Source organism: Eremothecium cymbalariae, chromosome 2 (assembly GCF_000235365.1).
Source record: "Eremothecium cymbalariae DBVPG#7215 chromosome 2, complete sequence".
NCBI classification, from domain to species: Eukaryota; Fungi; Ascomycota; class Saccharomycetes; order Saccharomycetales; family Saccharomycetaceae; genus Eremothecium; species Eremothecium cymbalariae.
The window spans coordinates 572,152-592,831 of NC_016450.1; the positions used below are offsets into that span (position 1 = coordinate 572,152).

General features: G+C 43.1%; 11 protein-coding genes across 11 annotated transcripts; 8 read left to right on the forward strand and 3 right to left on the reverse strand.

The window, feature by feature from the left end:
• Positions 1–294: 294 nt before the first annotated feature.
• YNK1 (nucleoside diphosphate kinase) lies at positions 295–756 on the forward strand (the record flags this gene model as incomplete). Its single annotated transcript, XM_003644805.1, has 1 exon — positions 295–756. One exon carries the CDS (start codon positions 295–297, stop codon positions 754–756), a length of 462 nt encoding a protein of 153 aa, XP_003644853.1.
• Positions 757–1,427: 671 nt separating this feature from the next.
• Positions 1,428–2,003, forward strand: YET2 (Yet2p; the record flags this gene model as incomplete). The annotated part of the gene is made up of 1 exon (XM_003644806.1): positions 1,428–2,003. One exon carries the CDS (start codon positions 1,428–1,430, stop codon positions 2,001–2,003), a length of 576 nt encoding a protein of 191 aa, XP_003644854.1.
• A 132-nt stretch (positions 2,004–2,135) lies between these two features.
• On the reverse strand, positions 2,136–3,158 carry ARA2 (D-arabinose 1-dehydrogenase (NAD(P)(+)) ARA2; the record flags this gene model as incomplete). The annotated part of the gene is made up of 1 exon (XM_003644807.1): positions 2,136–3,158. The coding sequence occupies one exon, from the start codon at positions 3,156–3,158 to the stop codon at positions 2,136–2,138; it is 1,023 nt and encodes a 340-aa protein (XP_003644855.1).
• A 1,190-nt stretch (positions 3,159–4,348) lies between these two features.
• On the forward strand, positions 4,349–5,149 carry SUB1 (chromatin-binding transcription coactivator SUB1; the record flags this gene model as incomplete). Its single annotated transcript, XM_003644808.1, has 1 exon — positions 4,349–5,149. One exon carries the CDS (start codon positions 4,349–4,351, stop codon positions 5,147–5,149), a length of 801 nt encoding a protein of 266 aa, XP_003644856.1.
• A 535-nt stretch (positions 5,150–5,684) lies between these two features.
• MNR2 (putative Mg(2+) transporter MNR2) lies at positions 5,685–8,651 on the forward strand (the record flags this gene model as incomplete). Its single annotated transcript, XM_003644809.1, has 1 exon — positions 5,685–8,651. The coding sequence occupies one exon, from the start codon at positions 5,685–5,687 to the stop codon at positions 8,649–8,651; it is 2,967 nt and encodes a 988-aa protein (XP_003644857.1).
• A 139-nt stretch (positions 8,652–8,790) lies between these two features.
• CCS1 (copper chaperone CCS1) lies at positions 8,791–9,507 on the forward strand (the record flags this gene model as incomplete). The annotated part of the gene is made up of 1 exon (XM_003644810.1): positions 8,791–9,507. The coding sequence occupies one exon, from the start codon at positions 8,791–8,793 to the stop codon at positions 9,505–9,507; it is 717 nt and encodes a 238-aa protein (XP_003644858.1).
• A 150-nt stretch (positions 9,508–9,657) lies between these two features.
• Ecym_2300 (uncharacterized protein) lies at positions 9,658–10,344 on the reverse strand (the record flags this gene model as incomplete). Its single annotated transcript, XM_003644811.1, has 1 exon — positions 9,658–10,344. One exon carries the CDS (start codon positions 10,342–10,344, stop codon positions 9,658–9,660), a length of 687 nt encoding a protein of 228 aa, XP_003644859.1.
• Positions 10,345–12,156: 1,812 nt separating this feature from the next.
• On the forward strand, positions 12,157–14,460 carry Ecym_2301 (C2H2-type zinc finger protein; the record flags this gene model as incomplete). Its single annotated transcript, XM_003644812.1, has 1 exon — positions 12,157–14,460. One exon carries the CDS (start codon positions 12,157–12,159, stop codon positions 14,458–14,460), a length of 2,304 nt encoding a protein of 767 aa, XP_003644860.1.
• Positions 14,461–15,147: 687 nt separating this feature from the next.
• Positions 15,148–16,800, forward strand: ELM1 (serine/threonine protein kinase ELM1; the record flags this gene model as incomplete). Its single annotated transcript, XM_003644813.1, has 1 exon — positions 15,148–16,800. One exon carries the CDS (start codon positions 15,148–15,150, stop codon positions 16,798–16,800), a length of 1,653 nt encoding a protein of 550 aa, XP_003644861.1.
• Positions 16,801–17,816: 1,016 nt separating this feature from the next.
• MIH1 (putative tyrosine protein phosphatase MIH1) lies at positions 17,817–19,661 on the forward strand (the record flags this gene model as incomplete). The annotated part of the gene is made up of 1 exon (XM_003644814.1): positions 17,817–19,661. One exon carries the CDS (start codon positions 17,817–17,819, stop codon positions 19,659–19,661), a length of 1,845 nt encoding a protein of 614 aa, XP_003644862.1.
• Positions 19,662–19,927: 266 nt separating this feature from the next.
• Positions 19,928–20,434, reverse strand: IMP2 (endopeptidase catalytic subunit; the record flags this gene model as incomplete). The annotated part of the gene is made up of 1 exon (XM_003644815.1): positions 19,928–20,434. One exon carries the CDS (start codon positions 20,432–20,434, stop codon positions 19,928–19,930), a length of 507 nt encoding a protein of 168 aa, XP_003644863.1.
• Positions 20,435–20,680: the final 246 nt, after the last annotated feature.

The following is a 20,680-nucleotide window of genomic DNA, read 5'->3' on the forward strand; positions in this document are numbered from 1 at the left end:
TGACTTACGTAATTAATTAATCCTCGAGCGTCGGGCCTCGAGCGTACCCCCGGATTTAACTATCTTAGCAGAACAAGCAACCCATACATCTTACGTAACCTCGAGCCCCAAAGGAAATTTTTAACAATCGCTCACTCAACAAATTATAGACTAGCTGGCAAATTGTCCAGACGAAGAGTCAGTCTTGTCATATTTTCGGGCACATAGTAGGCCAACGTTTTCACTTTCTGAAGTTTGCATAGCCTTTCTAAGATCGCTTTCACTTGAATCACAGTTCCATCATCTATATACAATATGTCTGATCAAACTCAAAGAACTTTTATCGCTGTTAAGCCAGATGGTGTCCAAAGAGGGCTAATCTCGCAGATTTTGGCTCGTTTTGAGAACCGTGGCTATAAATTAGTCGGCATCAAGATGATTGTACCAACTGAGGCATTGTTGAGGGAACACTACGCTGAACATGTTGACAGGCCTTTCTTCCCAAAGTTGCTTGCTCACATGACTTCTGGTCCTGTCGCAGCTATGGTCTGGGAGGGTTCTGATGTGGTTGCTCAAGGTCGTACTGTTTTGGGTGCTACCAACCCATCAAATGCTCTTCCAGGTACCATCAGAGGTGACTTTGGTATCGATATGGGTAGAAATGTTTGCCATGGTTCAGACTCTGTTGCATCTGCTGAAAGAGAGATTAACTTGTGGTTCAAAAAAGAAGAGCTTGCTGACTGGACGTTGAGTCAACACAAGTGGATCTACGAGTGAATGATCTCCTGTTGAGCCTGTATAGTCCACTGTATAGAACTACTCATTACATTTATATATTTGAATAAAAGAGTAAACAAATATATATATATTAAGAATAGTTAATTGTTATGTTTGGAAACCATATATTCTTCCTTAAAGATCAGTCGAAAACGACCGGCTAGCACTTACATATATACATTCAGCGAGATGATAAACTTTTTAAGAAGATCAATTACATTTTGGTTAGGCTATTCCAAAAACCAGTGGCTTATAATTGTGCTTCTGTATTGGTCCCACTGAGACGTGAGTGGGCTGGAATTAATAATGGCGTCGTTCGTTTTTCTGCTACGGCCAAGTGCCGCTGTAACAAAATGAGCAATGGCCATTAAGAGCAGATTTGAGTAAAAGGCAAAATGAAGAAAGGGGCGACCATCAAATAATCTTTGTGAACAACTCTCAGGATAATAAATGTTCGGCCTTTTATACCTTATATGTATAATTTCAATTTACTAATATCAAGTGAAATTTCTAAAATCTGACATCCATCTAAATTATGTATATTTATACCGTAGTGATTTTTCCTTAAATCTCCTTGAAAATCGTTTGTGTGTAATATAGAAAAGAGTTGAAACGAGAGTGCCCCTACAAGCTTTAAGACAGGCAATATCAAAGAGGGTGAATATAAAAGGATGTCGGTTTATCTATCGCTGCTATTTGGGTTTTTGGTTATGGAGATGGTGGTACTTTTTATCTTGGTTATGCCTTTACCGCACTTGCTGAGAAGGGTTATAGTCGTCAACTCGGAGAAGTTGTTGAGAACATCAGAGTTAAAGACAGCCGTTTGGATATCATATGCGTTAATTGGACTCCTATTCCTGGATTCTTGGAAAAGAGTTTCACAAGCGGAGAAACACTACGAGGACGGGTTTGGGGATAGAATGATGGAATCTTCAATGCAGAATTTTGTGACAAAGACGTACAATCAGCGAAATTTGTACATTACGGGATTCATTTTGTACTTTAGTATATGCATTCCAACTGTTTTAAAAGTCATCGAAAGCCTATCAAAGCATGAGCAGTTACTTAAAGAGGGAACCACATTGAAGGAGGAAACGAAGGATTTGAAGGCATTGGAAGTTGAGTTGAAGAATAAGAAAGCTACACTAAAGGCATTGAAGGCTCAGAAGGCTAACTTGGAGGCTCATTTCGATAAAGTTACAGAACCAAGTGAACGTAAGACGGCCAAGACAAAGAAACGCGAGTAGGTTATAAGGCTTGCACCAGCTTACAGTGTTCTTTATTTAATGTTTTATTTTTTGCGTTTAATCATATGAAGTATGTATATATTTCTAACAGTAGTTATCAACGCCCGGAAAGTTCCAGATAAAGCCAAGAAATCAAGAGATAACGTGAGGGATACCGGACTCCCATTTCTCATTCAAATGATCACCGAAGATATTCTTCTGGATGTGGGCAACGATTGCTTCATCCTTTTCATCCAGTTTTCCACCGTTATCGGCAACTTTCCAGTAGCCGTTTAAGGCAGATTTGAGTTCGTCAACGGTGCTCACACCAAGAACGGTAGGCCCTTTATGAATCCATTTAGAGATACTGTAACGAGTAGCCAGTTCAGCCAATTCAGGAATACCATTCTCAGCAGCATATTTGATGCTTTTTTGGGCACATTCAAGCAACTCAGGCGAGCAAGGATGGTCCTTGATAGTGCCCTTAGATCTAAGCAATGACATGCAGACAACGGACCCGTTACTCACAACTTTAATGTTAGATTCCTTAAAGAAACGGTCTCCTTCTTTTTCCAAAACCACCGACTGTAAAGTTAGGTTGCAATACGACAATACAGCGTCTAATGGTCCAATCTCAGGAACACCACAACATGTCTTACTAACATACAACAAAAGATCTACCGGGTAACCACTAATTCCAATATGCCTTATGACGCCTTCGTCCTTGAGCTTTCTTAATTCGCGCAACGCTTCCCAAATCTTGTCATATTCGACATACTCAATATCATGTAAGTACACCAAGTCCAAATAATCAGTATGTAACCGTTCACATGACCGCTTCACACTAAACCGTACGTTTTCCTTCGAGTAATTGAATTCAGCCCTCCCAACTCTCCCAACTTTCGTACAAATAAAGTACTCCTCTCTTGGGAACTCATCTTTTATTTCCTGTAGCGCCTTGCCATAGATAATCTCGCTCGGACCATAGTATGGCGATGTGTCAATTGCATTGATGCCCCGCGACATAGCATATCTTAACAACTCAACAGTTGGAACTGAGTAAGGATCGTCATTATACCAATTGTCCATCAGAGTGGCTCCTCCTAGAATCAACCTCGGTAATTCCGTAATTGGAGCATTCTTGACTACTTTTTTAATTGCTCCAATTGTTCTCATCTTGATTTTTAGCTGTTACTTGTTCTTCCTCCTTGTAGGTTCCTTGTGCTTGAAGCCTTTTTGTTCGTTTTTCTTCCAATTAGAAAAGTGATATAAAAGAAAATGTTATAAAGTCCTCCCAACGACAAAAACCTTCACCGTCCTACGTACCATATAATAACTATATTTAAATATTTCTGCCCAACTTGCTCTGCACAACGACAAGACACCATGTGCTTGTTTCTGTCATTGCTACACTTAATTAAGTAAGCTTAGTAATGCCTTTTTTACACCTTACGCCTGTTTCACAATCGTGAAAACTCGCTTTTAATGCACTTTTACTATGTAATAACCCCACTTTGTATATGTTTATAAAATCAACCCCCCCCCCCCCCCTCCCGCTTCAATTCCAACAAGCTTCCTTCTGCGGCAATACAATTATAAATTATCTAAGCTTTCAACAACTGCGCATCAGTTTCTCTTTCCTGCTCTACAGGTATCGATCGATCCTTATGAGCATATAGATACACACACCATAGTCCTGCTACTATAATTCACACAGATATAACCTTCTTCACTCCTGTAGCCTCAATCACCCTGCCCAGACCTTTCTAAGATCCTCCTACTTCCACCAGCAACTACTTCCACACTTCCCCATTATCACACTAATGCTGCGTCTTTTCCTTACCGTTTTTTCAGCTTCTATAAAACTATTAAGATTACATTAATGTCTCCAAAACACGCTGCTCCCGAATCTTTTACTACATGATAACCTTTATCCTATCTCTACCTACATTTATAAAACGATCCTGCATGTCACCACGACCATCTCTCTGCCGAGCGCGCTGGCGCACCGAGAAACACATCCTACAGACGTAGCGCAGAACTGATATGAGTTGTTAAAACATACTGATTTGTAGACAAGAATATTTACGGCTACATTAAGAACAAGCTGCACAATAATATGGGCTTTCCTCTTTTTGGGAATTGGGAATTTTCAATGTGTTCTTGCTGCCTTTTTGCTCAGTAGGCTTTTTTCATAAAGTCCCCTCGCTTTCTTTCACCTCTAAGTTTACTTGCTATCCTTATATACTACAGCTTTATCCTTTTTTCGACCAATTTGCACAGGTTCAATAACACTCTTGAGATAAGGAGAGACGCTAGTGAAAGCAGATCATTTGGAGGGTAGCCAGAAGTGTGCGTAGTGGTCGATGTCATATAACAGCTTTCCAAGCAATCAGCTCTATGGGGGCCATAAGTACAGTAACGGTTATAACGGTGTTTCTTCGGTAAGTGAAAGTGGAGCCACTGGTGGTGGGAATAAGTATCGTAAAAGGAAGTATCACGAGTCTGGACCTGAGGATAACATCTTTTTTGAGTTAGGAAAGAATAAGCGGGTGACTGTAAGACAGTTTAGGAATATAAATCTGGTTGATATTAGGGAGTACTACCAGGATGCTGGGACAGGAGAGATGAAACCGGGGAAGAAAGGCATCTCGTTGACCGAGGAGCAATACGATGAATTGTTACATAACCGGTTTCAGATAGACGATGCTCTGAGACAGTTTGGTTCGAAGAGGAAGAAGTTTAAGATGGTGCCAATGGATGCCTCTGATGAAGAAGGAGCTGCCATAAAGAAAATTGATCTGAACAAGAGAAAGCGCGTTGAAAACAAGGAGAAGTTGGACGCTAAAGAAGGTGCCAGGAAAGCTGTTGGAGAGGCCGAGGAGCGAGCCAAGGAAAATGGAATTAAGAAGCATGCTGTGGAACGTGCAGAGATTCCAGCGACAAACCCGCTAAATCCGCGGCTGGACGATCTTGCGAATCCCAGACTAGATAATGCAGTGATGAATCCAAGGCTGGATGATCTGGCAAAAAAAGAAAAGCCAAGAGAGAAACAACACATATCTCCTCATGAAGATGATGATCTGAATTCCAGCGATGAGGATTTCGCTCAAGCATTAGAATCTGAGGTGAGGAGGCAGGATGAAGATATAAGTGAAGAGGAATAAGGTTATAATTTTTTATTTCTCTTTTTTTATAACGAAGAAGGCTCTTTTCCTCCTCCCTCTTCCGTCGTAACTTAACCCTATCGTCCCCCTTTCACCATCATGATTACCATTATAAATACTACTATTACTACTGCCACCAACTTCCATCACCATCTGCCGACTTTATCCAACACTCCTAAGACTCCTTTTTTACACCAGCATGTATCTTAAGTGTTCGGACGATGGATTATTGACCTTGATATCCCTGCCCATTAGATCAAGGTGGATTTATAGCATCCCAGGGGTTAGCCTACAAGGACCATTATGTATACATTTTACGATTTATGTAAAAGATAACTCATCACGTGATTGAATATTTTTCTTTCGGTAACCACGTATTTTCTTGGTTTACGTACGGCCAATAACCCGTAGTGGTTTTATTAGCAGATGTTTAGAGAGCAACATAAACATCACGCATCTTAAATGGTTGTTCCAGTGATTCCTAGAGTTATAATTGGAACCATCAAGGAGTCCGAGAAGCCATATTCGTAGAGCGATGAGCAGAGATAAGTATTCAGAGGACTTGGATGCAGTTCCCTTATTGATCGAAGACGTTAAAGCAGGGACCAGACACACGAAGAAGAGAAAAAGGAGTCGTCGTCGATCAGTTTTCCAGAATAATTCATCAGATGATCACCATGACATTATAGGTGGCTGTGATGAAAGTTTTGCCCCTGACTTTGATAAAACGGACTCCTGGGGAGTGATTCATGATACGGACGATGACTCTAGTGTTGCGTGTATTGAAGGCCGACAAGGTTCTAATGAGTTAGGTGAATCATATATTGACCATAGACCTTTGATTGCGGTTAGGGAAGCAGCACAGTGGATGCATAATGGTGTGTCTGGTGGGAGCAATGCGGTGGTAGTGCGGCCTAGTACAGTACCAAAAGGTGGTGCTTCGGAGGTTCCCGTTTCTGGTGGATCACAGCATCATGAAGCAATGTCTAATCCAAAGTTTAGGGACCCATTTATTGTACGAAGTGAAGAGGAAGGGATGTCTGAGCATCGAAAAACTGCTCAGAACACACAGAAGGAAGCTGAAAGATGGGCTATAAGCCAAGGCTATGGCTCCATGTCATCTTATCCTGGTGGAACTAGTCGGCGAGCTAGTGCTGTTCGTGGCCTCCGAGGCGATGTTGTTATTGATATGGACGAGTTATTAGAGCACGTAAAGCTGAGGCGTGATCAGGAGAGTCGGCAAGAGCAGCAAACTCGAAGTACGGTGTCGGAAGAGTCTGAAGAGTATAAATCTCAACCGTCGTCGCGCAGATCTAGTGGCTCATCTTCATTAGACGACGTTTGCTTGCCTATTGATGAGGACGATGCCGGTGGTCTTAGAGAATGGCCAGATGTCAGTGTTTTGGAGGAGTTTTCTAAAGAGGAGATTGAAAAATTGAAACGGGAGGCCTTACGGGATGCTGAAGACTTTCATTTTCAATATGATGATGAGGATGAGGATGACACTACAGAATCCTTTAATGGGATAGCTTTCCTAAGACCCATTATTACCAATATCGACGTTCCAGAACTGGGGAACACAAGGATAAATGAAGCTGAGCAACTTCGGAAGGGAAGGCTAAGGCCTAAAAAGCTAACACCATGGCATTTGAAAAAAGGTAGTATTAATTTGCCTGGTCTTACGACATCCGGTAAAAGGACTGGAAGGGATCGTTCTACTGATGTTGTCAGTGATGATCTCCTAGCTGGTCGGAACATTCAATACCCCCCACATATCATTTCAAATAATCCGGAAATTTTTCGATTCACTTATTTCAGAGAGGACCTGGACTCGACGATCCATTCTCCGACCATATCCGGACTCTTACAGCCGGATCAAAAGTTTGAAGAACTATTTGTTAGTAGTATTTATGCGAACGGCGGCAGTGGACGTGTTTCTGAAGGTAACAACCACACTAATAATAACATCACTAATCATACTAGTAGTACCAACAACCTTCACACAGCTACTTGGAGTGGGAATGCGTTAGATCAAATTACGCCATTAGATACAAAAGCTTCCACCCCTTTACAACAAACAAGTACCACACAGCAATCTGGCTCTTGGGATTTAAATGATGCGCTGCCCTTTTGGTTGGATGTTTTGAACCCTACTGAAGAGGAGATGAAGGTCTTGAGTAAAGCTTTCGGTATCCATCCGTTAACCACAGAGGATATATTCTTAGGGGAAGTTCGTGAAAAGGTTGAGTTATTTAAGGATTACTATTTGGTATGTTTTCGTTCTTTTGATATCGTTGCTGAACGATCAAGCAGGAAAAGAAAACGGCGTCAGCAACAGCAAACGCAGCAAGTGCAGCAGCAGTTACAAGACAGCGTTCATAGTGGAATGGACGCATCTAGTGATAGTGACGGTGACAGACAAGGCTGGTTCTCCCGGTTTCGCGGCTTACGGCGCAGATCTTCGACCATTAACAAGAACGCTGGCAGTAGCACTTCGAGTTACCATCGTCGCCTAAGAAAGATAGAGGAAAATGAAAAGTATAAGCGTAAATCTGGAGACAGACGGAAACCTCGGGACGGTGAGCTGGAGCCGTTAAACGTTTACATTATTGTATTTCGTACCGGAGTGCTCACGTTCCACTTTGCGCCCACGCCACATCCTATCAACGTACGGCGGCGTGCACGACTCTTGAAGGACTACCTCAATGTTACTGCTGATTGGATCGCCTACGCGCTTATCGATGACATAACCGATGCGTTTGCCCCGATGATCGAGTTAATTGAAGATGAGGTTTATGATATTGAGGATTCCATCCTCAAGATGCATCAAGCAGACGATTCGAGCGACTCGAGCGACAGCGATTTGGACGGCGAATCATCCTCGGATGATGCCAGTTTCCCGTTTGATAGGATCTCTCGTCGCACTGCTTACACTCACGCCAGCAGAAGTACTGCCACATCGCGGTCGTCTTCCAGCACCGAGTCGACAATAAATGCCAAGGTTATGGGTTGGAAAAAGAAAGGTGACATGTTGCGACGGATAGGTGAGTGTCGCAAGCGCGTCATGAGTATTGTCCGTCTCCTTGGTTCCAAAGCCGATGTCATCAAAGGATTTTCTAAGCGCTGCACTGAGCAATGGGAGGTTGCTCCCCGATCAGAGATAGGCATGTACCTCGGAGATATCCAAGACCACATAATAACTATGGTTTCCTCCTTAAACCACTACGAAAAGTTACTAAGCCGTTCCCATTCAAATTATCTTGCTCAGATCAATATTGATATGACCAAAGTCAGCAACGACATGAACGATGTACTTGGCAAGATTACCATTTTAGGTACCATCGTCATGCCAATGAATATTATAACGGGACTGTGGGGTATGAACGTTATCGTTCCGGGCCAATCTAGCCAGTCACTCATGTGGTTTGTGAGCATCACCCTATCAATGGTTGTTTTGGCCTTTATAGCTTACACTTACACTCGTCGGAGGTTCGGGTTTTAAAAATACAACGACTTTTTTATTTTTTATGTTTTTTTAATTGTTCTACCAATTATCATTAACTTTTACAAGTATACAAATTATAATATATAGATACAACAGAAATATAACCAACCACTACTTGCCGCTTATACAATCCGTTATGCCTGTTGAACCACAGGATTCATTTGAAGCCACTTATTCGGTGCCCATGCACTGTGCTGATTGTGTTACTTCGATCGAAAAATCGTTGGGGGCGCTTGAAGGGGTCCAAAAGGTAGACTGCGATCTTGGTAAGCAGATTGTTGCAGTTACCGGGGTGGCTCCTCCAAGCGTGGTGGTCAATGCACTACAGGAAAGCGGTCTGGATGGCATTTTGCGTGGGACCGGGAAGCCCAACAGTGCAGCGGTGGCTATTTTGGAGACAGCCTCATCTAACCACAGCAGCGACCCGGTAAGGGGGCTGGTGAGGATGGTTAGTGTCTTCGAAAATAGGACACTGTTTGATATCACACTCAATGGCGTCAGCCACGCAGGTAAATACCACGCTTCTGTGCATCAGACAGGGGACGTTTCCAACGGCGTTGCAAGCACTGGCGGCATATTTTGCAAATTGCCAGAGCCTATAACATGTGCTGAAAACGGCCATCCCGCAGCGTCTGGGCCGTGCAGTGGACATGGATATTTGAGCGCCAAAGTCAACGTGAACGATCTGATAGGACGCGCATTTGTCATCACGGCCGAGCCCCCAGCCCAAGATTTCCACTACGGGGTCATCGCGCGCAGCGCAGGAGCATGGGAAAACGACAAGCAGATATGCTCATGCAGTGGCAAAACCATTTGGCAGGAGCGCAAGGATGCAGTAGTAAAGAACTTATGAATGATAGTTACCTGGTGACGGGCAATGTGTTATGTACGTTTTAAAACTAAAAAAAAATTATCCGTTCCGCTTCTGTGGAGTGCGGTGGACGCGCCAATTAACACGGCGTGCGGATAGTATGCACAAAAAACCGAAACCGCCTCTTGGCCCTCATACAGTCGGCACCTTCTTGAAGGGTGCCTTGTCGTTGATTCGACGTGCTTGCTCATCAATGCCGGGATCATCGTGTTTTTCTGCCTTCACGTCGTTGCCGCTGGCCCCGGCCACACTCCTTACGACGTCCATATCAGTCGACGGCAGAGCCGGCGACGCCGGCTCTGCCGCTATCACTGCGGCCGCGGGCGCCGCAGCTACCGCCGGTGCAGCTACAGCACCCCCGCCGGCAGCGCCCGCGACGCTGCCGCTGCCGCTGCCCTTCTTGTTGCTAGAACTCACTGCCTTCTCCTGCTCGTCTGTGTTTTTGTTCAAGTTCTCCACCTCTTCTTGTTTCGCCACCTCGTTATTAAACCGCTCCTTGGGTATTTTACCGCCGGCAGCGGCAGCTGCTGCTGGCCCTCCTCCACCGCCCGCCGCAGCCGCACCCACCGCAGGACCTTGCGGCGGCGCAGCGGCTGCCACCGCTGCCGCCGGAGACGCAGGCGAACCCTCCAACTCATACACCGGCTCGGCGGTACTCAAACCAAGAGTTCGAACCACCGTGTACACGACAACCAGTAACAACAAATACACAAGCAGCTTCTTTAGCGGCGTAGTCAGAAACCCACCAGGCCTGCGGCCCGCACCACCAGACTTGTACCGGGGCAGTAAATCCTGCTTCCTGCGTATACCCCCTTGCATTTTTGTGTACAATTTAATATATTCGGTGTGTGTCTAAAATCTTCTGTCTGAGACGTGTTACGTTGTTTTTTCGAAAGGAAAGAGAGAAGAAAGTAGAAGGAAGGTAATGCAATGCGAGATGAGACGGAAAGCAAACCGTGCGTTGTGTGAGAGGCAGCGGCGGACAGAACAAACGAGAGAGAAACGGAAGGGAAAGAAAGAGAACGGCGGCGGGGAGAGCCCGTGAGGTTTTGTTATTTTTTGTGGCTGGTTTCTACTACGCTGTGCGATGTATTTTGCGGCGGAGACAAACATCCAATAAAGGGAGGTCACAGTGTACGAACGTTACCCGCATCGCGAGCGCGATTTGCAGCCGCGGGCTGCAAAGGACACACCCAGGAAAACAGCTCTGTAGCTGCAGAGCTGTTTTCCTGGGTTCTGGATGACTGCCGCTGCATGGTGCTGCGTGCAGCACCATGCAGCCTTACACAGCCGCCTCGCCCGGAAGACCTGCCCCCTCCAGTCCGATCTCCGTCCTGTGTCCGCGCAATAATAAAACTAACGCAGCACCACTCTCCGCCCGCCACACCGCGCGCGCTCGCGCGCTCGCCAGCAGACAGAAGGCGTGAAAACATAATGTCTGGTCCGGTGTACTTGTATAACAATCTATTCTTATGCCAGAGATGCTAAGATTGTCATACATAAGATAAAAACAACAACAAGACAGACAGACAGACAGACAAAAAAGTTCATGGGTGTGATACAGTAGGCGTTAAAATAACACACTACGTGTAGTGTGTTATTTTAGTGAGTCCTGTGTGGTCTTTATTTTTTGTTTTTATTTTTGTTTATATTTATTTATATTCATATTTGTTTTTTCTTATTTGTGCAGTATTTTGGTTTTTTCTCTGTATTTTCGGTCTTTTGGTAGCCAATAATTAGAAAAAGCGACATAGAATAAGAACAGTCGAACAAAGAGCAGTCAGCTGGTAGGTCAGTCAGCCAGTCAGCATATATCGAGTGTCGTGTGCTGTATGTGTTCTTGTGGTTTTAGATGGATGGATGGATATGTATATGCGCCAGGTGAACGGATGAATATATATACTATTATATCTTGTTCAAGAATTATCACTACCATACAAAAAATTAAAAAAGATCATATAGGAGAGAAATAGCATCACATATATCAGACGAGAATCAACACACAAGCATATTAGAGCGGTGTGAGAGACAGAGAGACCAGGAGGACGAGGGAAGTCTTTTGGTTTTGTTTTTTGTTAGTAAAGAGGTTATTGCAGACTGATAGTACTTAATCGAGAATATATATATAGAGCAAGAAAAACCGGGAAGGAGTTGGGAGACAAGAGAACGAACAGGCCAGGAGGACAGACAGACAGACGGACAGACGGACGGACAGGACAGAACAGAGTTATAGAGATTGGAGGGGAAAGGTAAGCGATCTACACACACGGCGAGAGACAGAAGGTGTGTTTTAAGATTCTTTGTTTTTGTTGGTTGTTTGGTCGTTTTTAAACATTGTTTGTGTTGGGAATTGATTATAAGAAGAGTAATCCGGTTTTTAATTTTTTTGATTTAAACCAAAAAAAAGACATAGGGAATTTTTATTTTGGAATAATTAGTTATAGGAGAAAGGAAAGTTAGAAGAAGAAGAAGCAGCAGAAAAAGAAGAAGGAGAAGAAGCAGCAGTTAGACGATTAGAAATAGAGAGACGAAGAGCGACGACGACGACGAAGCAGCAGTAACAGCCGAGAGAGAGTCTTGTGAAGATACAGTAAAAGATTGGGACAGTAAAAAAGGCAAGGGAATAGAAAAATGACGGCAGCAGATTATACGCCGTATATACAGGGTTCCGAAGTTGGAGGGCAGCAGGGGAGCAACAATGGGAATGGTGGTGGTAGGGATTATCATTTGTATTCGAATAATTCGCTGAATATAACGACACAGCAGCCTGCTGAGAAGGGTGCCGTTACTCCTCAGCAGGTGGATACGCCGAATACGTTGAAGAGCAGTAAAACAACGCAGTTGGGGACGCCGACGGCTATGACTGATCTTCTGGCGATGTTGGATGATAACACAGCATTTTCTGATATGGTGCAGCAGCAGGAGGAGCGGCAATGGGATGTTGATCAGCACCGGCATAAGTTTGCGACGCAGCTTTCGAGTGCGACGACGAGTGGGAATAGCACCACTACTACTGATTTATCGCCGCAGGTTTTGTTACAACAGGATATGCCGATGAGCATGGCATCTACGAGTGGGTCTGCAGGGCTGTTGGAGGCGACGCCCGAGGAGCAGACGTCGTTGCTGCAGTTGCAGCAGTCGGAGCAGCAGTTTATCAATCCTAATTTGCTGAATAATGGGGTGCATCCCACGTCGATGTTTGCGGATCATGGATTTTTGGAGGATCATGGATGCAGCGGTGCGAGTCATCTGATGTTGGAGGAGGCTGCCATGTCTCCAGGTAGCGCGCAGAGGAGGATGAGTGAGGTGGTTACCGGGTCAATTCCGCAGCACCAGCATTCGCGGGGGTCGATCTCGCATCAGATAGACTTTTGGAACCTGTCTAATGATAGGCAGTCGATTAGTAGTAGCCACAGCGCAGGCGCTGGTATCTCCCTAAGCGGTGGAGGAAGTAGCGGCGGCGGTGGGAGCGGACGTGGACGTAGTTCAATTGACCTTATGTCATTTAAAAAGTCGCCTACACCCATTATGGGTACGGTTGCTGTGCCGTCGGCGGGGAACCCTCATAACCATCAAGTCCATGGTCATGCCCACGGCCCTCATGCACATGCTCACCATGCTGCTCATAATGCTCACCACCTTCATCGTGGCACGAAGGGGGCGGGGCCTGCTACTGCGGTAGCTGCGCAGGCACAGGCACAAATGCAAGCGCATACACAAGCACATGCACCAGGAGCTCTTGCCACCGTGGGAGCAGCGGCATCAGCATCAGCATCATCAGCATCAGCATCAGCGACAGCACCTGTTGTTTCTTCATCTTCTGCAAACTATTCACTTCATCATGCTCATCATCAGCAGAAGAACGGTTCGATACCGGGAGTAAATGGTACACCAGCACCTTCAGTTTTTAAGATCGATAATGAGTTGACACAGTTGTTGAACGACTACAATATCAACTTTAATCCCCCTACCAAACACAACACATTGTCCACTGCAAGGCTGGGGACAGGTTCCTTTAATCCGCATGCAACTACTGGTCTTGCAGGGCTATCATCCTCAAATCCTTCAGGTAATGCTGTCGGCCTCACACCTCGAACTTCTACGACCACGACGGCCTCTGGGACCACCGTGGTTAGCGGTAACCGTAGCACTTCAAGCAGCAGTAACAACCTCAATGGTAATATCAGCAGTAATGCTGATAGCAATTGTAATATCAACAACAGTACGGCATCCTCAGCACTAGCAGCCACTGCAGGAACATTACTGTCTTCTGCTGCAGCCGCTTCTACAGGTAGACGAAGCAATTCAACTTCAGAACCTCAAAACAGAGTCCAGAAACAGAGGACTTCATCATCGTTGATCGATGGCAGTAATCCTGTGATTATGGACAAGCTGTACGGTGAAGTTAACAAGGTATCTAAGTTTTCTCAATGCGAAAATGCAATTATGTCGGATGACGATGATCACGAAGACAGACTGGCTGCTGCAAAGCAGCTCGACCCCAAAATTTCCGCTGCAGGTAACAAATTTATATCACCATCCATTCTGAACCAGGAGCTGCTCGACAATACCTCGTTCGACATCCGCAATACAAATTCAGCAGCAGCCACCGCGGTAAATAATATTTCCGTACCCGCAAGGAGGAAACGCGCCAGCGTCTCGAAGGGACCACGAAGTAGCACAAGCAAATCTTCATCCCCATTAGACGAAGAGGAGAAACCTTTTAAATGCCAGGAGTGTACTAAGGCTTTCCGCCGTAGCGAACACTTGAAAAGGCATATTAGATCGGTACACTCCACGGATAGACCGTTCCCATGTACCTATTGTGACAAGAAATTTAGCAGAAGTGACAATCTCTCGCAGCATTTGAAAACTCATAGAAAACACGGAGACATAAAGGATGTGCTACCTATGCCAACCATGAAGAAAGGATGACTTTTTTTACTGTTATTTTAATACATATTTGACGTTCATTACATTCCTTCCCTCAGCATACTCATACTCATCACCCTCATCATACCCATCACCATCATTATCATCATCATCATCCTCCTCCGCAAACATCATTGTCTTTTTCATAAATGCAACACATACCATTTATTATATTATTTTATTGTCAATCCGGATTTATTTTCGTTACTTTGACTTATATTCGTTTTTCTAAAAAGTAAGTGACACCATAAACCAGACCCAACAGCCCTTCAATAACGAACGAGCAAGATGATAAATACTGATTACATACATACATACATACATACATACATGCATACATGTATACATCCATATATATGTATATTATTGAATTTTATTTAGTAATTTCTCCATTTTTAATCGACTATTCACCTAGAGTCATTCTTTCTTGGCATATATATGTTGTCTATGAATATAATAGTCGTTACCACTAGTTTCCACTCTGTCTTTTAACAAGCAAGAACGTTCGAAATTGCTCTAAACAAACAGCAACGCGGTTTCGGGAAATGCAAAGTATACAGCACAAATGCTGATATCAGAAAGCCAATTTCATGCTGTTTAGAACGTGAATCAGCAGCACTACTTCGTTTGCAGATATATCAAGACTCTTTGAGCTTGCATGGATGAAGACAATACTTTAGTTTTTAGAGAATGAAATCTTATCCTACTTTAGTTCAGTTCAATGAAGGTAGACAATCTTTATTCCTGCGTAGCTTTTCCGGCGGAAGCAATTCAAGACTAACAGACACTCCACTATCTACAAATGATTCGATGCATTACAGCAAATCCATCACATATTCTACACTATTCGAAGAGTATAATAAATTGGTGGAATCGGTACTTGTGCCAAAAACCTCCAAATTGGCATCTTCCAAGACGAATACACAGGTGAACCAATATGTCATCGAAGAGAAGTTAGGAAAGGGACGTTATGGATCAGTTTTCAAAGCTAAAATAATTGACGAAAGCGGGGGTAGTAACAACAATTCTGAAATAGTGGCAATCAAATGCATAGCAAAAAAGCCTATGGCGTCCTTGCTCTCAATGAACCAAATAATGAAACAAAGAGCACGGTTGAGGTTAACTCCCGGTGTCACGGTACCTGGAGAGACTCCTAACAATACACCCAAGCCCACTGAAGGGATCGAACGCAGATCTTCTACAAAGTCACTCGCATCTGTCGGTGTTCGTTATTTAGATAGCGATTGGATTATGATCGAAATGAACCTGTTACGCATCCGTAAAGAGTGTCTTGTTCATTGCCAACTTGGCTCCCACAGAAATGTGAACAAGGTACTTGAAATAATAGATTCTCCAAAGTCTAGTAAAGTATGGCTGGTCCAGGAATTTGCATCCTTAGGTGAACTGCGATGGGAGCGTGCCTCAAAATTTCACACTATTGATCAATGGTGTAAGCTCATGAGGTCTAACTCAATATCACGAGTAGAATTTGCCTATAAGATATTACGGGACATTGCTTCTGGCTTGCAATTCCTACAAAAATGTGGAGTTATTCACAGAGATATAAAGCCTGCAAACATCGTCCTCGATGGGGTCAGCGGTGATGCAAAAATATCAGATTTTGGATGCGCTACAATTAAACCAGAATACCTTCCCTGGTGGAACCACGATGCCGAAAAGCATAAATGGACCAAAGCTTTTAAGGATGAATTGAGCAAAATAGTTGGCACTCCTGCATTTATACCACCGGAGTTATGCGATTTCACCCTGGAAGCGATCTCCGACGACTATCAAGAAGAACCCTCCACTGCAAACAAAAACAACCGAAGACACAAAATAACGACATACCACCCAGACCAAGGATTCAAGATAGATATTTGGTCATTAGGCGTTGTAATCTTTTGTATTCTTGAGAATAGACTACCCTTTTTCGGAGAAAATGAGTTCGAAACCTATCATATGATCGTCTGTGAGGAACTACCAATGACCCAGATTCTCAGCAACTCCTCGCATAACGAATCAGATGCTGCATGGTTGTACAGACTACTCGAAAGGCACTTATTATGTAAGGATGTGATGACAAGATCCTACGCAACGGATGTCATAGCACTGTTAGACAAACATCATAGAGAGAACCGATCTAGAGTCGACAGAGTAAAAAGGAAATTGTCGTCTTGGAAAAGGAAATTTACAAGAAGTGTAAGTACTTCTTCAACAAATCCATACAATTCAGCTCCAGGTTCGGATTTAGTAACAGGAACAATATTCTCGCATTCTTCATCTGAACTTTCAAGTATTTTTACAGACGCCTCATCGATAAACTTCATAGAACATTTGAGCTAAATAAAATACAAACATCGTTCATTACCTATCCACGCACATCTCCATATATACATCCATGCGGAATCAACTGCCCTGCGCCATTCACTCATTACAACAATACGAAAACAATTACAAAAAACCAAAAAACACGCACAAAAACACTGCTGCACCATTATCATACCTAAAACGTAAACCAAGTAACAAAACCTGATGCACCACACCATACTTCTTTTCAGTTAGACATACAGTTGCTATGTCCCCTCATTGTATCCATCGTAGCATTTCAACCAGGTTGACCCGAATAATGACTACCTGTTGTACAACCAACAAACAGTCGCGAAACGCACCAAAAAAGTTTCACAAAGTATGATAGTTCCTGCTGTATTGACTAACCGAATGACTAGTGATAGCCCTATTTCCTCTTCTTAAAGAAACAAGTAAACAATCAAGATTACGACTCTAGAACACAATGGTCCATACTCAGGAGCTTGCCCATTGTTCTATTATGGAGTTGCTATTTTAAAATAATTCAATATGTAAATTAAGATAACCGCAGCCAATTCGAGAACACCGGAGTACCACCCCGTCACAGTTTCAAAAAAATCTCCAATTGTTTAAACTTGCCCCCACAAAGGGTATAATACTACTAAGAGGAGATCCAAATTTGGATCGTGCATTTGTAAATATACCTGAACGGTTAAATGAGCGGTCCTTGTATCTACATCTCTTCATTTGTAAGGTAATTTATACCTGTTGAAGCAAAAGAGGTAGCAGCTATTTTTGTTGAAACATGAAAAAATTGCCTTGATGTAATTTTGATCGGTTTTTTTAAATCTTTAGCAGAGCACAACCTTCACATATTGACCTTCTTCTGGCCTTCATTCAATCGTTTCCTCAGTGGTTTCTTCCAACCCCTCTGTATCTTTCTTTATTGTCTGTGACATAGGCATACAAATAAACGATATAGGCTCAATCATATTATACTCCATAGGAATTCGTTGATCCAACTTCATTTTATAGTGGTAGACCTTAGGCAAATGACTATATCCGATCGCACTAAAGGCAAAGAGAGGAATACAGTAGATGGTAGGTCTAAGTTTTTCTTTAAGAATATTCATTCCTTCTTGAGTTTGAGGAAGGGCAGCAACAGCAGCAGTCGCAGAAGCAGCAGTGCCAATAGAAGAGGAAATTCTGTTCGACGGATAAGAGATGATACTTCGGGGATTAATGTTAGCAAATGCGACGGTTTACTTCAGAATAGTGTAAGATCAGCTCGAGCATCAATTGATGATGGGTACTTGTTTGAATCTGAAAAATACAGAGGGAACTCATCAGCTGAGGACTCCAACAGCTCTTTTGGCCATGTGTCTTCAAGAACTTCATCATCCGCTAATAGCAGTCGGTTACAATTTTTGCAGGGTAAGGACAAATATGGGGTTCCGGTAAAGATGAGTAAGACGTTAAGCAACAACTTCAGCAGCAGCAAAAAGAATAACAATAGTTACGGCAACGGTAGCAGAGTGGGGCTATCAGGCACTCTAATGAATGTTGATAACTCGGCGATGCATAGATGCAACAGTAACGTCTCTAGTCAATCAAATATGTCGCCTTTTTTGAAGTCCAAATCTATTAGCAGTGGTTCAGTACACAGGACTCACCCTAACGTTCACGTTCACAGAAGGCAACTTAGCGGCAGCAGTTTAACTAGCAAAAAAGACTTTAAGCCCTCACATTGTGGCATAACTACACGTTTGTCCCAAAGTGGAAACTGCAAGCCTTGGAACATTCAGTCTATAATAGATTCAGACTCTACTGGAGCGCATGCCAACCAATGTAATTATAGAAAAGATAGCTTGTTTTCCAATGGGATGGGCATGAAGATTAGGGACTCCACTAACTCATGTAGCTCACCCCCAACAACAAAAATCCCGCCAGTTTACCACTCCAGATTAGCAGAGAGTGCTATTCCTTACAAAAGTGGTGAATCTACTGAGGAGAAACTCCCACGGATCACCGTGGATGTTCTTGTCGACATCATGGATGGCAAGTATTCTACACATTACCATACAATCAAAATTGTTGATTGTCGATTTGAGTATGAGTTCCAAGGGGGCCACATAAAGGACGCTGTAAACGTATCCTGTCATCGTGATCTGGAAAACGAGTTTATCCATAAAAGTCATAATAGGTGTTCTTTAGGTACAGGTCTACCTCCATTAGTTGTATTTCACTGCGAGTTTTCATCATACAGAGGCCCACTACTGGCATCGCACTTGCGCAATTGTGATAGAATACTAAATTATGATTATTATCCCTCATTATATTATCCAGACATATTAATTCTAGAAGGTGGTTTCAAGTCTTTTTTTGAAAAGTTCCCCGAAAAATGCAATGGCAATTATGTTGGCATGGATTCAAATAAGCACCACGAAACTGAATTAGCCAAGTTTAAGAAGGAATCCAAAATGATTCTGACTAGGCAAAATTCAGTACATATATTTCAAAATCTCAACTCAGAATCCCCTACCAACCCCGTTGCATCAGCTAGTAATCAAAATGACGCCATTATAGGTCTAGTGCCGCCTACCGAGAGGCTCAGATTCTCGATTGGAATGCCACCAAGTACTGGTAATTGCTATAGCGGCCCTCCTAGTGGTAGCAGCGTTTGTTCCAGAAGCAGTAGTAATAGAAGTGTACTCACTAGCACATTAATGTCTTTCCCAGACCTTGATCTGGAAGTCGATTTGAAAATCCCTGCAAACGATAATGATGACCGATTCAGCTTCCATATAGGTGATGAAGGGTCTCTGAATGTAAATGAAAATTTCCCTTCTGCTTTAACGCATCTTTTTCCTACTATGGTCGAAGACGAAGATAAATAGACCCAAATTGGATTTGCTACGAGTTGCTATCGTTTGGCACTTAATGCATCTATTTGTACCGTTAACGAACACATTTCCTCTTTTTTACGTTAATAGATTCCTTCTCGTTCTTTAATATATAATGTGGCTACACTTCTGTACTATTTACTTGCAGCTTATTGCATTGGTATATCACCACCTAATAATACACAGAAATTTACCATAAATATATATCCACATCCCCAATGTGCTGTAACTCTTTGTCAAATGCTCGCAATCGAACGAATTTACCCTACAACTACACCAGGCCTTCCCAAATCTCGCTTTAACTCGGCGCCCCATCTGGACGGAGGCCATATTACATTTGTTATTGTCCCAATCACCAGACCCGTAGATATAGGTCCGAAGTTGTTTGAATCTACAGAATTTGACCCATTGTCCCCTTCAACCCATAAGTGCGACCTCGGAATTTGACAAAATTCTCTAGGGTATGGAAATTTTGTTTTCACTACATCATATTGCTTGCCCTGTATCCTTTTACAATATACTTTCTTTGGATTATTAGGCGACTTAAATATTATTACATCGCCATAATTTAAAGCTCTAATGTCCGTTTTCCTCAGCTTCCACACAAAAACCCAATCTGATTGCATATTATCTCTAGGGTTCAGAGTAGGTCTCATAGAAGGACCTTCTATCTTTGAAACAAACATCACATGATGCGTAACGGTCAAATATACGGGAAGCCATGATATCGTCGCCAATGAATAATTTAGCACCTTACTTTGAAACATGCCAAATCCTCTCTAATGTACAGTCCCTATTATATACAAATCCAAAGTTATACCACGCAATCACTGCATATAACAATTGAACGCTGGATATATGCCATGTATACCGTTCTGCGATTTAGTTTGGACACATCTTGTCAACTTGATGCCGAGAAGAAAGTTAGGGAGACTTAAATAATCACGTGATTAAATTTAACCAGACCTTATAACCATGCCCTCTTCAATTTTCGTTCTTTTATCAGTTTAAAG